The 17138-nt window shown below is 42.2% G+C and overlaps 1 protein-coding gene across 6 annotated transcripts in view; it reads right to left on the reverse strand.

Moving 5' to 3' along the window:
• The window catches only part of LOC139687846 (cytochrome c oxidase assembly factor 6 homolog), a 98459-nt gene that overhangs the window by 53738 nt on the left and 27583 nt on the right, over positions 1-17138 (reverse strand). For all 6 annotated transcript variants that reach the window (XM_071585168.1, XM_071585169.1, XM_071585167.1 and 3 more), the window contains one exon: positions 3763-3918. In XM_071585168.1, the coding sequence (XP_071441269.1) occupies positions 3763-3906 (144 nt within the window). In that variant the 5' untranslated portion in view covers positions 3907-3918. The remainder of the gene's footprint in view (positions 1-3762; positions 3919-17138) is intronic.

Below are 17138 nucleotides of genomic sequence, written 5' to 3' on the forward strand. Positions count from 1 at the left end.
ATTAAAAACCTTACAAGCATTATTCTCGATAACGTACCTTTTATCTTACGTTAAAAGAAAATTCAAAATACAAAATATAACAATTCAAATCCACAAAATCAGCAGTCGTTCATTGCAGAGGCACGAATGGCTGATTTCACAAGATACGCCCGGTAAAATTAAAGTTGCTCATTTGAACTTGTTGTCCATTTGTCGAAGGTGCGACGAAGTGCAACATGAACCGGGACCAACATACTAAACCTCACCTCATTTCCCTATAAATGCAATATACGTGAATTATTTGATTCTGGACATCATTGGGAACGAGGGAAGGCTTAGCGCTGGCGCTGGCAGAGCAGAAGATAGGGGACTTAAGACGCCAATTGGGTTGGAATGCCTCCTCTGACACCACTTCGAAGAAATCTTTGGTGAATGTGTCCGATTGAGTGTAGATTGTAAATCGAGTGAGCGGACACTGGGCACGGCACCCATTCCCATGCAAATATCTCTGAATGTGAGTGTGGGCTCAGGAAGTTTCTTTCATTAGCAGAGCCTCTTCCCCAGTAAAGAAACACCAAAAGGTAGACTTCCCAGTGGTTTTCTACTGTTTAGGAACTAATTTTGCTGTAATCAATCAGGGAAGTGTTTTATATTTTATAGTTATATACTGCATGACACCCTGCGAGCCACCGCTAAAGGGTATGGCAGGGGGTGATTACACACCGGACTACTTCGAACCCAAAATACTTTCCCTCCTACCGCGGTTGGACAATGTTATCCTAATCCCTAATCGTTCCCGGAAAAAATGACATCTTAAATCCATCTTTTATGCACTTAATCTATCCAATTTTACTGACACGAACTCTCCTACCGTAGTACGATGGGGTAATAATACATTTTCAATATTACTTTCAAAGAGACGTCCTTCCAATTTACGTGCAAAAGGTTTAATCTGTAATTTAACCTTCGCTACATGAGTGATTCCCAGCCTAGCTGCTCTAATAATTTAGATACGCATTCAGTTTGTCATGACAACGTTTCACAAATCTAGCTCCTCTACGCTGCACGCGATCCAATCCGGCTATCAATTTAACTTCGCGAGGATCCCATAAAATACTTGCAGCAGGTCATCAGGGGATGGCTGGGCGCGTGCGCGGACTTCGCTGGGTGGGGTTAAAACTTTTGTCACGGCCGCGGAGTTTCTCTTATGTTTTCCCCACAAATTATTTCGAAATGGAACTCGTTTAATCCCTAGCCATGAAATTATGGACAAGTGAAGCCGCCGAGACACACTTTCCAGCCGCTGCAAACGAGGAGATGTCCGTCACCGAGAGTTTAAAATAAAATCGTGCATCGTTGAACTTTGTATACGCCCTCTCCTCCCGCTTGGGTGACGACTCCCCCGACCTCCTATGGACGATCACCATGATGGCTCGGCGACGGAACTGCAGCGGGAACCACTTCTCCACCGTCTCTGGTTCATTAGATATGTCACACCCATCGCCGTCACAGTGACCAGCGGTGAGGGACACGGAGCCGGTTCCGGCGAGAGTGGCCGCGACGGAAAGCGACATAGCCCCAGTGGTTTGCGAATGAGCGGATGGGAAGGGCGCCAGAGGGAGAATCGGAGTGGGAGAGTGGGTGGTGGGGAGAAGACGAGGGCCAGGTGTGAAGGAGGGGTGGACGAAATTACTCTGGAAGGGGTACTCCCCACCCCATCGCTGCCATGTCGACATTTGACACGTAAATAGATTATCGGCACGGGAAACGTTATAAATACACAATTGGGATCCGGAATAAACATGTCCATTGCGTAGGAGAGCGGAATCTGAGCCACCACTCCGACTGTGCACCCACTCTGGATAAACTGCATTGAATGCCATCAATCATGAGCGTTGGATGACAACTCCGCGTTCTTAAAGACTACAAGGGCTGCTGGAACTCCCAGAAAGAAATTGGAAAGAGATTGCTGGCCCCAGGGGCGGCGGAGTGACGTCCTATTCTGTAAACCCAGAGGCCTCGGGGTTCGATTCCCGCCTGGGTATGTTTCACTTCACCTCCACCTGAGTGATTACATTTGGCACAATTGTGATTAAATGTGTATAATACGATGTAAAAGGCCTCTTCTGGATAAGCGCCGATACATATATAATGTGTAATCAAAAAAAGACGGGACTGATTTTATTCTGCGCAAACCGATCACCGCATCGAAACGAGACGCGGTGCGCCATCTAGCAACACATCTGACGACTAAAACGAGAGGTGTTGCGTTTGTTTACGTCGAGTCGTTACGCAGCAGCAGCGGTAAGTGTCTTAACCTGTTCGTCGCCGTGTGCAATGGCAGCAATGAAGGAGCTAGAGGAACAGCGCGTGTGCGTGAAATTTTGTTTTAAACTTGGCAAAAGTGACTGGTGAACTGACTGGTGAACAGAGACAAAAACGTGTGGACATTGGTCAGGAACTCCTGGATCGAGCCAATGCCGACCCAGAGTTTCTTAAAACCTTCTTTTGTTTTCAAAGTTAAAATCAACCTTGAAAGGGCGCCGATTCGACTCTATTACGGACATTAAAACTAATTTTACGGCGGACCTGGAGAGGACCCCTAAGGCGGCTTACCAGGCAGGGTTCGAGAGCTGGAGGAAACGTTGGCAAAGGTGTGTCGTCAGCCAAGGCATGTACTTTGAGGGCGACAAGTTCGATTAAGCTGTATCCGTCGAAATAAACAAGTTATAAAATCAGTCCGGTCTTTTTTTGATCACACCTTGCAAAGATCAAACTCCCCACAAAAGCAGCATTTTCAAAACAGCACACTAGAACCACACGTCCGGATACAAAGAAAAAAATGCTACTGCGCCAATAAAAGATTTAATGACTTTTTTCACTAGTTCTGCTCCCTTAAAAAAAGGCAAGATGAGATAAGGAACACCGAAGGGCAAAAGTTATTCGGAGAAACTATTTTAATGTTATTTTTCCAAACACTCAAATTTCTTGAAATACCAATTTTCTTTGAGCAACCGACCCCTCAACTCCTCGGTCGCTTTGACTTTGAAAACCAACTTTGAACTTTGACAGCGAGAAATTTTTTTCTGCCTCGTTATTCATCGGCGATGTCAACGCAACCAAGAGATAATTTAATAAAATGTACTTTCCCAATCTGGAATTCCCAAATTCGTGAGAATAAACGCTCTGTGAATACGCCAAGCAATATTATGGTTCAAAAAAATCTTAAATTTGTTTTTAATCAAGATGTTTTCGAACAATGATTTTTTTATTATTCATATTACGATGCCTACATGTTTGATTCCGACAGCTATAGCAGAAATATTTTCCAGACAAATTAATAAGCAATTTTCAACAAAGAAAAAAATGTATTCATGTACCGGCTAACCCGAAGAAGATTCACGTATTTTCATGAAAAAAACCACGGTTTTTGAATAATTAAACTTACTGGTTGAATATTTTATATCTTGATTTCTTAGCATAATTGCTTGAATTTCAGTTTTAATGTCACCCGAATCTCATGAATTTAAATCAAGAAGAACACAACAAATAATTTTCTTTGACGAAAAAAAATGTCAATGATCCACCGCTCTCAGTGCGTAAGTTTCTTTCCAAGACAGACTACCGTCGACCAATTTTCACATGAGAATCAACTAAATTAATTCAGTTAACATCCGGAACTAACTCAAGTTTTGGATAGAACTAACACCATCTCGATCAAGCCTTGAGTTCAAGACAACAGGCAGTGCAAAGGTGAGTGCGGAGAGACTTGCGTTGGCTTACCCACTGCGCCGGGCACGAGTTCTCGTAGAGCTTCCTAAGCTGAAGGCAGAGCTCCTTTTCTTCGGAGGTGCCGTCGAGGCAGCTCCAATACTTGTCCCTGGCGTCCCAACATTTCTTCCGCTCGTCCTTGGTTGGGAAAGACATCCTCTCGGCGCTCTGAAAAGCGAACGGACGGTTCATTTCATTCAAAGTTCGCGGAGGAGCTGTCGGATCGCACAAAAGCAATTGAGAGGGCCAATAAATGAATACGCGAACCTTCCGCGGGATACATTTCATTCCGAGGGATGGATAAAAGAATGGACGGACATTGATCCAACGAAAGGAAACTTATGACATGCATTATGTTGAATGAGGTGGAAATATTTCCAAGCCTACAAAATCAGGGTAGGAAAAGAAACTTTGCTCTTCCACATAAAGATTTAATACTTCACACGACCATGGTTTCGATTCTGCTCATCATAATCGGAAGTTGACAATCAAACACACCTGATGAATATGCGCAGCATCGAAACCATGGTCGTGTGAAGTATTAAATCTTTATATGGAAGAGAAAAGTTTCTTTCTCTACCCTCATCATGAAGGAAATCCACAAAGTTAAGCCTGAAACTGTTATGTTCAGACTTACATGCTCAAGAGCTCACAATTTAAAAAATACAAAGCTTTATAAATGTAACTATATTAAAGAGGAAGCGAAAGGAACGTTAAGAGAAATATTTTGGTAAATAAAAGTACGAATTGAAAGAAGAGAACGTAGCAGGCGGCGTAAGGTGTGAATTAAAAGGAAAGTTGGGAGTTGGTATGGACAAATGAGACCGAAAAAACAATTATGAAGCAGGTTGAGAGAAGTAATTGAGATGGAAAGTGTTAACGGATGTTCTGCGCCGTTCGAAGCACAAAACAGAAAATTAATTCATGAACACATTAAAATGCAACTGTTTCAGGAAGTCGACTATGAGATCTCCGGATTATGAAAAGTGATTTTAAAGAAACTGTAAAGGAGAGAGAAAATCGAAGGAAGAAGCATAGAATTTTGTAGAAGAAATAACACTATTGGCGGTGATAGTCGTCGAAATAAATAAATGCATTGGTGATATTGAACCCATTCAAGTCAAATTTTTGTACAGTCAGTCACGACTAATTATTTGTACGTGACACGAGGACTTTCTTTTCCATCTCCAAATTTATTTCTTTATTAATGACTCCTGTCTGCCACCATGTTGAACAAAAAGATTATTCTATCCCTTACCCTACGCCGCTCACACAACATCCCCTCCCTTCTACCACTGCCTTCGACATCTCACTGGATTTCAACATTTCCTCCGCCCACTTTCCCTTCCATTCACCCAACAAATTCTTCTCTTCGCCCACCCTATTTAAAACTTCAGTGTTTGTCTGCCGACGCACTCCGTCCCACATACTTTCTCCATGCTTTGCCACACACAAATCTCAAAAGTGCCCAGCAATGCCAATCCTTTTGCCTCAAAGACCCTAAGTTTCACATTCCTCCGCATTTAAGTTTATACCACTCATTTCTTCAAATCTTTACTTTGTGTACCTGTCATCAATTATGTCCTTCTTGCAAATACTTCCTTAGCTAACACAATTCTTTTCCTAATGTCCCCGCTACTGCGCCCCTTTTCCATCTAAATACTCTACAAAATATACTAAATGCTGCCCTTGTTTTAGTTTATCCCCTCCTACCTCAATGCTTAACATATGTAGTATCCCAACTTCTCGACAATCTCGTTAGTTATGTTTTTCTGGTTATTCCTCACCCACATTTACCTCTCGCATTGTTCCTGTAAAGCATGCAATAATAACTGCAATCCCTAGGCTTTGTCACACAGTGCTGCTCGATCATCTGCGAGCCCAAATGACTTAATAATCATCTCATCTCATCAATTTTACACTCAGCCCAAGCCGTTCCCACTTTTAACATTCCCTCAGCCTGTGACGCATACGGCTAAGTACCGGGTATGAATGTCTCCCGCCAAATACAGCCCATCCCGAGTCCGCCTCGACCACCCTCAACAGCAGCGCTGTCTCATTCATAGTATTCTCAATGAAGATGGTCAGCTGCTGATTGAACTACTATTTATCCTGTGACTATCTTCGATTGATACCAGTTAAGGGATGCCAAAAAGTCAATAAATAACTGGCAATATCCTCGACACTGCACCAGCATAAGAAAAACTGTGCGCTAGTGTCCACACGCACTCCACGCACTTTACTTAACGCACTCGTCCGACCTAAATTAACGCGTGCCATTATTCTGTAACATCTTTAAATATTTATCTATTGTTTACAGCTTGGTCTATGTCTTGGTCTAAGTCTGCTCTCGCTGGCATGCAACATACCAAACGACCTTGGCTACGGAATATAAACCTTTATCTCAGGGTAGAGACTTTCATGGAGAGACAAAATTGTAACTAGCAAGTATTAATTATTTCATGTTAAAACCTAAGGGAGACATGAATTTCCCCTGGAATATTTCATTCGTGCATTTATTAGCAACAAATTGTATTGACTCGTAAATAAAACTGCCTTCAACGACACTGAGCTTAATAATATTACGTTTTCAAGTGAAATTCTATTTTTCAAGTCTTCAAATTTCCAAATAAAAATAGCATATTATGTACAACAAAAGTATTCATAATAAAACATAATTATGTGTTTCTAAACAATTGTTAGGCCAATTAAATAAAATACATGAGTAGTAAACAGATCAGTTCCTGGGCTTGTTCTCTAGATTAAATAGCCAATAACACTGACAAGAGATGGGGGTTTCCCTCGACAAACCCTCTCGTAAGGTTACAGACTATTGCGTATGCGATACGAATTTATGAACGCGGGGCATTACGGTGCTTTGATTTCGTCGATGATAGTTGTGATCACCTGAAATGGTGAAACGATATCGAATCGATGCCATTCGATGCATTTTCGTCGGCCGCGATGGAGTTCTCTCTATGACTCGAACGAGTGGTCGAGAGGAGGACCTTCGGCAGATGAAGTTACTCCGCGAATGAACGTAACCTCATCTTTTTTTGGACTCTCCCCACTAATTAAAACGCCCCTCTCCCCGCACAAACACGCTGTATTGCGCACTTAAAGGATCACCACTCCCCCCTGTTCATCTATTTCGCCACCCACCCCGCCCAGTAGGACCCGAAGGAAATCACCACGTCCCCGAGCAAATTAATGTCGGTCGCAACATTAAGCCGACCTATTTCCCGTTCCGGAGGTGGCGACTGGGGAGGGAGAGGGGTGGGCGGTATGCGCGGGGGTGGGAAAGGGGGGAATAAGACGGCCCGCCCACTCCAAAGCCATCGCATCACCACGCACCCTCCCTCTTCGTGGGAGAGATACACACACACACTCGAAAAAGAGAGAGAGAGACGACCTCCTTCTTATTCGGGCGAGCCATTTTGAACTGAATCGTGTACGGGGAGGAAGGAAGAAGGTGAGAAACGAGCGGGGATGCGTTGCTAAGGGAAGCAATGATTCGAACGTGGGGATAACGGGCGAGATGTCCCAGAGATTGAAGGCAATACATTTCAATCACCTATGACTGTCGACAAAGAGTTAAAAAATTCCAAAAACATATTTACGAGGCATTTCATTAGTCATAGTGAGATCATTATGCCATTTGCTATTAACATAACGATTGAAATGATAAAATGATTGTAACGACACGCAGTTAGATCGCATTCCATCGAGTAAAACAAAACCCACGCGGTTCGTTCGATAAAGCCTCAGAAAATCCAAGAGATGGTGCTCGTGGGATGGGAAAAGGTTCGCTTTCCCTAAGGCTCATCTCTCCCCACTCAGGTGGTAGAAGAGACTCCATAGTCTCAATCTCGCCCCAAAATAGAGGCGACTATCTATCTACCCATCCCCAAACTGCTGTTAAAGTTTAAGATCTATCCATCATTCAATTTTACGGTTTCATTTCAATAGTCAATTGGAACAACAAAATTTTGTTTATTTAGAGAAATGGAAATCATGAGCTTCGTGCGGTGATTAAACACTTCTATTAAAAAAAGGCTTGATACGGAAAGAGGTTAAAGTTGAGTCGGATGATATTCACGGCACATCTGCTCTTGTGTTTGCGGCCATTTACAATTGGATAACAATGAGTTCAAACGTGGCCGTACATCCATTAATGTTCGGGGCGCCCAGTGGAAGTGACTTCCTCCGAAATGATTGACAACATACACGATATGGTTTTGAGCGATTGACGAATCAGAGCTCGCGGGAAATAGTTGAGGCCACAGACAAGGTAATGAAGTGTTTCCTATGTTGCACGAAAATTGGGTGTGACTAACTTTCCGCGAAGAATAGACGTCATTATGAGGTCGATTCGGAGGCAGGTTTGGCGTTTACAGTCGCGATTATGGTGAGTTTCTGCGTCGATCTATGTCTTTTCGATACACTACATTGATACACTACAGCACTCCGAAGACAGAAGGACAGTGGGTCTCTAAAGGCGATCCGGCTCCGAAGAAGGCGAAGACGGTGAAATCGACCGACAAGGCGATGGCCACGGTGTTTTGGGAAGCACTTGGAATCGTCTGCGTTGATTACTTGGAAAAAAGACAAACGATAAATTGAGAGTTTCATGCTTCGTAATTGCATCGTTTGAGCGATGAATGAAGTCGAGATAAAACGCCCTCATTTGGCATAGGAAAAAATTCTCTTTCATCAAAACAATGCACGGATGCACACCTCTTCAGTTATTCAGACGAAAATTATGAAATTAAAGTTCGAATTATGATAAAAACCACCGTATTCAACAGATTTAACTCCCAGTGACCTTTGATGTTACCATACTGGCTACGCAGAAGACGATTCCCGTCGATCGAGATGGTAATCACCAAGACACATGCACATTTTGAGGACCTTCCCGAAATGATACTTAGTGGACAGCTAAAAAAAGTTGGAGAAACGCCGGGAAAAGTGTATCATGATGAAAGGAGAGGTGTAGAGAGAAGGAGAGAGGCAAGATGCGTGATGATGCCGCCCGAACCGGTAGAGCAGTAACATATTTACGTATCGTAGAAAGTTTACTTATTCAGAGGGTCTATCACGAATGTTTGGCCAAACACGGGTTCTATGCGCCGAGAAATACGGATACTCCGTGTCATTTTTCATAGTAACCACAAGGGCTAGGGGCGAGAAAGCAATACTTTGAAAGTAATGTGACTATTAAAAAATTTTAAAAATAATAAGTTTTGGGGAAAAATAGAGAACTTATTAAGGAGAAAACGTAAATATCGAGGCAACTACGTATCGAAATACCCAAGTATAGAGATTCGATAACTCGCTAAAACAATATAGTATAGGTTTCCTGAGTTCGGGAGAAATACCGAATGCTGTGCGGATACCGAAAATAAATCTGTTCCACCGAACCCGATCCATTCAATCACTCAAGGTCTGTTCCGGGGAAAGGAGCAAAAAGGGAATAAAGGGAGGAGGGATGTGGAATGCAAAACGTCGAGATTAAAATAGACTAGAGCCTTGAAGTTCCGCCGTGATTTACACGCACATTATTCCACCGCGCGCCCCTACACACTCTCTTTTTTTATATCTTTAACGATCTCCAAAATTGGATCTGTCCCCACACACATCGGCGTTGGGGGGCGTCGTGCGGAGAGGGTGTTGGAGGTGAGGAAACCTAAACATTTACGGGGGGGGGTCGAGAGGGTGAAAGGGGTTGGGGAGGAAGCCGAGAGAAACGACTATCGCAAGCCTCCTCTCGATGACGGCCAACGCGAGGAAGTTCGACATCGAACTCGGAGACGTTTCCCCCCCGTAGACCTCCTCCTACTAAGTCCTCGGACTGCCTTTTCAGTGAGCTCGTCAATGGCTCGTATTCTCTTGAGATCTCCTAGGAGAAGGACGTCCATTTGAAGTTTGGTCGGCCCTCGCTCTTCTCATCGACGCTAACGCCCTCACGAGAATCAACACCAAAGCTGGCCTGACAGGTGAGAGGTCAAGGGGTCACCAACAACCGAGCCCGGAGGCTTGTGAAATCCACGCACCAAGTCGGGGAGCGAGTGGCAGTTCCTCCCCAAGTATCACCCGCAATTACACGGGAATATCGGCGAGTAACACTGCGTGGTGTCCATAGGTGTTACTCGGACCCCGAGGTCAAAGGCCAAAAACCAGTACTCAACAGGCTACCACGCCGAATCTTTCTCGCGCCCTTATTCATTTAACCCATTGGCCTCTTTCTATTTTACCCACAATTGGGCTAGTGAAAATTCATGGCGTCTCGGTGTGCGTCGGGGATCGGATGGTTCTGACGTACTGGCTTCCCACCCAGAGGGCTCTGGTTCGAATCCCGGCGGTGGCAGATATTTTTCAGTGGTATCCCGATCCCTACATAAGGTCCTTTGTGGAGATCACTTTGAGTGAGTACGCCGTACGTCCTAAGGGACGTTAAACTGCGGACCCCTCGGCGCCTTTCGAGATGAGTAGGCTAATGCCGACGCCGGGTTTCTCTCTCCCCCCTTCATCCTTTCCTATTCATCCCCTATGGCGCAAATGACCTCAGCTATCGGTCGCCTCCCCTTATAACTACTAATACTCGGTGTGTGTCAAAACATGCTTGTATCGATGAATGGCCTTTCCTTTTCTTAAACGTAGCACTTCAAGTCGCCTTCCACTCCATTCCTTCGTATCTCCTTTTCTCCGACCATTTTCTGCAGCGTGGTCGAAGTGCTGGGAGGAAGAGGAGGACGACTTGACAAGGAAATTCAGTCTCAGTGCAACGACGTGCACTGAGACTGAGTAAGTGTCGCAAGTTATCCATTCAAATAAATCGGTCGAGAGAGAATCGTTCCTCATTCCATATAGTCATTTGGATTTAGAATCAATTATCCGATTCTACTGGCATCGATTTCGTCCGATTCTAGTGAAAACGACTAATCCAATTTAAGTTGGTTCGATTCTGATCTCATCCATTGAGCTGTATTACCAGGCGTTCAGTTTTTGGTTTGTTGACACAACATGTTGTACAAGAGATGCGTTTTCATAAAATATACCACTAAACCATACTATAAAATATACCCCAAACCTTGGTTGGGGAGTAACAACCGTCGTGAAAAAAGAAAAGAATGATGGATAGGGTAATGAAAAACATTTCAAACGAATTTATAAAAAAGAAAGCAAAATTAAACCCAAAAAAATTATCAAACGACGAATTAGAACTGCAAACCACGATCATCGCCGAAAATGCAAAAATTAGGACAAACGGTCTCATGTTGAGGCTAAAAAGAAACTCAACATTTCTACCAAAGTTTCCACCACCATTTCCACCAATTCTTTATGGTGGAAATGTTAAGTTTCTTTATCCCTCATAATGAAGGAATTCTACAAAGTCAAACCTGAAACTGTTATGTTTAAACAGTCTCATGCTTTACTTCGTCACATTAGGGCAGAGATGTATCCTGCTCTATGTAATTCGGAAGAAAGATTCATCACATTGCGGAAAAATTCGAACGACGTTTGACCATTTCGAAACTATTTCCTTATAAATTGTGGCTTGCCCAAATTCTTGCGATGGGGAAATCAAGGAGACATGATGCCAAGTTTCGGTGAAAAACAAACCAGAACCTCCATTATTAATTTCAGTTAAGACTTCCACTTTTGATATGAAAAATGACAATAATATTTAAACGCCAGGGACACAACCACATCAGAATGCAATGAGTTAGTTATAATGATAATAATAATAATACGTCTTTAATAGTCTGAGATTGAGACTAGATAGGCCCTTCTTCCACTTAAACCCTAGTCACTTATAACCATAAATACGTAACTAACCATCCCAATAACGTGTGTGGAAATGTTGAAAGTGATCATAAAGAAATTAAAAAATAAATTGAAGAAATAATATTGCATTATCACGCAGATAATAATTAAGTAAAGGGTGAGAAGATATATTTGCGCACCTCAGGGGCTATTCTTGACAAAAAAATCCACTTCAGACAAAAAAAACCAAACAGGCCAACAGGGGGTATGAAAAACCTACGAAAGCCTACTGAGACATAGAAGTTATGATAATTTTAGAATATAATAGAGTTATGATTATTGTAATATAACATTTGATTGACCGCTGCGCTACAATCAGGGAATTCGTCTCAATAGGTTACGAAAACGTTAGCAAAAATTGTAATAAAAAAGTAATACAAGTCAATCTCCAAGGTTAAGGTCGTAGTTGAGCTGTGTGAAAAAACTATTCCAATGGTCTCCGGAAAAAAAACAACGCAGGCGTTGCACTACAAATATTTAAAAGATGGTTCACCACTAACGGTAGTCATAATACACACCATCGAAATAATACATAGATTTAAGAGCAAGAGGGCGAATGGACGGTTTTAGAAGTGAATCAATGAACTTTTCCAATCGTCAGAGTCGCTCGATAAAAATAATCTTTCCCCACAGCGCATTTACCATTCGTATCTTATATGTCGCAAATGTAGATACGCGACTCATGAAAAAGGCTTGCCGAAGTTTAACAAACAGCTCTGATAGATATTGAATACGTAGGCAGGCATTAAGAGTTCGGTGTTTCGCCTGCACCGCAAACAGCATTCCAATTTGATTTTTTTGGGGAACCATAAGTGTCATAGTCGACGATAAAATTTGGAACTAGATCGATTTAATTACTTATGTTAAGCGTATATGAACGAAGGGAGCATGGAATTAATTTTATTGGAGGTTTACAGTTGAGGATAAATTCGGGATTGGTTAAAATATTCAATATTTGAAAGAATTAAAGTCCTATTCGAATCCCATTTCGATAAATGACTCTCCAAATTGACTCTACTTTAAAAGCAAAAAGGTGTGGGGCGGGAGGAGTTCCGCAACGGCTTTTGATGGCAGCTCGCGTCTTGTTAATTATACCCAACTTTAAGGCGACTAACCACGACAACATTACGTGACTTTGCGAGTGTTGGAATGCCAATCAACAAAAAAAATACCGGCCAATTTTATCAGCTGAGGGCGTGGATATCAATGTATATTATATGAAATCCTGCGGAAATTCGCCTTGAACAATGAATTGATGGCAGCGCAACTGGTTTGGCATGTCCGTTCGACAGATGGGGAACACGCATCTCAGGCCTTTTTCCCGGCAAATCTCTACAAATAGATTCACGTGCTCACTTCCGTTATCATAGTTTGTGGCACGGCATGCAAATCTTCTTCGGATGGCCCTGACCTCATTCCCACACGACAACTTTACGAAGCACGGGATGAAGAGTCATAGGAAAATCATTCATATTATGAATGACGCTGTATAAGTCAATGATGAGAATCTCTTTAAGAGGAACGAGGGGATAAGTTAAACATTAAAATCACGAAAGCATAAATTAGTAAGGGCAGAACGACTAACCTATTTGGGCCTTATTTTTGTAAAATATCGGGCACAATATTCAGGACATTAGGAGGAGGATTATGCTAACATAAGACTCATTGTTTAAAAAAATCAATGAATTGACAGCGCAGAATATTTTGGAAAAAGTGGTATTTAAGAGAAAAAGAATTGATCAGATGAGGGTTTTAAAAAACGGAGAGTCAGGAAGGAAAACGAGTAAGTGCGAGTGGTAGTGGTGGGGGAAGGGAGGGAATTTCCGGGGTCGATTAGAAAAACAAGGAAAACTTAAGCAGAGACGCCGATAGAAAAGCAGCTGAATCGTGAAGACTTGCCTGCCATAACAGACAGATAACATTTTGCGTAAGAAGACAAGTGAGAAGTAAGAAAATTCATGTTGGAAGGCGGAGATGAAGAGGGAGAAAATAGGAAGGAGGAAATAATGAACTGAAAATGAGTATGAAAGGAAAAGCTTGAAAAATCCAACAGTGTTTCGCAACGCTTTTCAGGAACCATGCGAAATCAAATCTTCATAATCGGTGTACTAACTATTTTGTCGATATTATTTTTTATTTTACAGTTTAATTTCGGGCACTTGAATTGAGATACGTGAGCGACGCGAAATCTCCGGATATAACAACCCAACTTGCCCGCATCCCATTTCACGTGCTCAGGGCAGGGTAATCCCCTCGAGGTCAACACTCCCCGTGCCCTACGAGGCATCACTGAAACAACTGCGTCCAACACGCCGAGATACGTTTTACACTCGTCTCCTGGCTACGTGTGGCGTAAGATTAGTTCCAAGGCCACTTAAATAACGAGTCAAAACTTTTTTTTTCGTTGACTTGACAGGCACTGGTTCTTTTCAATCTCAAAATCTTTCCCGGACGTGTTACGATCGAGTGGTCTTACCATTTGGAAACGGAACGATTTACGACGATGACCTATTTCATTCATTCCACTTTTGAATGAGCGAGCGAGAAGGATATAAATAAACGTTGCTTTCCCCGCGGTTTCCACCTTTAAGCAAAGTTTTTGAGCGTACGCGAAAAGAAAACGATTGATAAAGAAATCAACAACTAAACTCCCTTCATAAACACATAAATTGCATTATCACTTGAAACCACATAACTGCATGTTCAAATTCCAAGCAATCGCAGTTCAACTTCCTTTGACCCGATTTTATGATGTCTCATTAAGTCCAATGGTCAGTTAATGAAAACGTTAACTTAACTTGGAGATTACAGAAGAATCCGCTGATATAAACAAAAAAGATTGCTTTTTATAAATGTAAACATTACAACCGTTCCCATAATATGTATGTGTAAGTGTGTGTGTGTGTATATATATATATATATATATATAAGTATATAAATAAATATATATTTATTTATTTATATATACACACACATTAAACTACAGATGTAGATTTTTAAAACAAAGAAAGGACACTCGCATGCGTAGGTATGACGTTTCGACGGCACGACCGTCGTCATCAGAATCTGATGCCGTCGAAGCGTCAGAACTACATACGTGAGTTTCCTTTCTTTGTGTTTATGATTTAAAACTCTACATCAGTGTTTTTATACATTTGTGCGCGCCGAAAAGCGTATTTCGAAGATAATTTATATAAATACATATACATATATATTTTTTTTAATAACCGTTCCTTTATTTGTATATCCTTTCTCAGTTATTGAGCTCTTTACCGGTCGGTTTAGAACTGGACCAGCGGTCATTAAAATGCGTTTTGGGCTTAACCCAAGGTTAAAGCTAACCTTAAGTTTAACAGATATTATAAAACCTGGCCTTAGAGTAGCCTGTAAATAGTTAGAATATCCTAACGGAATAGCCGAATTTTAAGGAACAATTTAAATCGATTGAAATACCGCAAACCTTAGCAACAAACTGACTGTTCGCCACACATCCCTTTGACCGAGGGCAAACGACTCAAGCACTGACAGGGAACGGAAACAAGTTCCCCCGATGACCGTTAATAGGAAGAGCCAATGCCACCAACGAGAACTTTGAGCACCCTACTGATACCCCCTTTCGACAAGCCCCGAAAGCAGCAAATCTTGATTTCTCTCAAGAAAAGCACAGATTTATTGGACCTAGCCCTGTTTATGAACCAAAGGAGGGTCCCGAGTTCATACAGGTGGATTCCTGGCTGGCACTTTGACAAAAGAGAGGTTGACGACACGATCTGAGGGCACGCCACGTCTGGGATGTTTGTTTCCGTTGTTTTGGAAAAGTCGCTAAACGAGAGAGTTTGGCACAGAATCCCAATGCGAAAAATATCTAATAGAATAGGAAAGGGATATATAGCGCCGGGACCAAACACAGATTTTCACATGTCTCAGTTAAATGATAGTAAGCAAAACGAGAATTTTTAAGACTAGTGAGACTTCAGCCTACGGATATTATTTAAAATATTATATTTTTTAACAGGTAATCTACCGGTTAAGGTAGGTTTTGGAAGGACTCAATAACCAAATAAATATTTTGATATTCCTAACAAAACACGACCCAACATTCTACTCCAGAACAAGTCCCTCTTCATCTCTGCATATTTTCTTCCTCCCTTCATCCCGTTTAACATGCTTATTCTGTGCCTGCCCTTTTCTAGTTTGCCTCACCTCCTCCCCTCTATTACAGTCTTCAACATCCCACTGCCGGTCAATACGCCCCTCATCCATTTTTCCTGCCTCCATATGATTTCTCCCAACAAACCCCTCTCCTCGCCCACCATACCTAGCACTTCTTCATTTGTTTTCCTTTCGGTCCATTTCATCTTCTCCATCCTTCTCCACACCCACATTTCAAATCCTCCCGTTTCAGCGACCATGTTTCCGCGCCGTAAAAACTGCGCTCCATATTAAAGTTTTCACGAGGCTTTTCTTAATATCCTTAATCAACGTCCCTGTCATCAAATCCCTCCTCCTTGTGCAAGCCTCTTTGCCCAGCGCAATTCTCCTCCTTGCATCCCTACTACTTGGACCGGGTTGGTCCAAAACACTTTCGAGATACGTAAACTGTTCTACCGACTCTAGTTTTTGCCCTCCTATTTTAATGTTAAGCTTAGCCTTTTTTTCCTGGATCATTGGCTCTTTACCCTCATCCATGATTTTCTCGGCAGCCTGCTGGTAATCCTTCCTTGTCAGCCCATTTAATGCTTCTACATTCCATTTCCTAAACCGCCACCCCTGCATTATCTTTTTGAAACGGACGCTACACTTCATTACAACCAAATTGTAGTCAATAGTCTGCACCCGCTTCCGGGAAGCTGTGCGAATTGATCACAATTATCCTCCACCTGTTCCTAACTATAATATAATCTAACTGATACCTTTCTGAGTCACCTGGTATTTTCCTTGTATACCTACGCCTTTTTTTGATGTCTAAACCAAGTGTTGGTGATGACTAACCCCTGTCTACTGCAGAACTCAACTGCTTTCTCCCCGCGGTCATTCCTCGTGCCTAAACCGTAGTCCCCCACCTCATCACCATCTCTTCCTTCGCCTACCGTCGCATTCCAATCCCCCATCACTATCAAATGTTTCCCTGCAGGAACACACGCGATTATGTCCTATAACTGATTGAACATCCCATCGACTTCTTTTTCCTTATGATTGCTCGCTGGCATGTATACATGAACAATGGCAGAGTTCGTCGGTTTTGCTTTTGTCTCTACCAGTAACATTACATCCCTTGCCTGTTCTATGATGACTATGCTTTTTCTCACCTTTTCATTCAATGTTATGGTAACCCCTCGCAGGCTCTCGTCCCCTTCGCTGTGTATTACTCTATAACTATCACTCCAGTAATCCTTGCTATCCGTTTATCTCACTTCGCATAAACCTAAATTGTCTAAATTTTCTTATCATCTCTCGCTTAATATAATCTAAATTTCCTGTCCTCAACATTGTCTTAAAATTCTAAGGTCCTATTCTCACTAATTTGGTCTTTGCAAGGGTTTCGTGAGATGACGACCGTG

Source organism: Hetaerina americana, unplaced genomic scaffold, assembly GCF_022747635.1.
Source record: "Hetaerina americana unplaced genomic scaffold, ioHetAmer1.1.p SCAF_2, whole genome shotgun sequence".
NCBI lineage: Eukaryota > Metazoa > Arthropoda > Insecta > Odonata > Calopterygidae > Hetaerina > Hetaerina americana.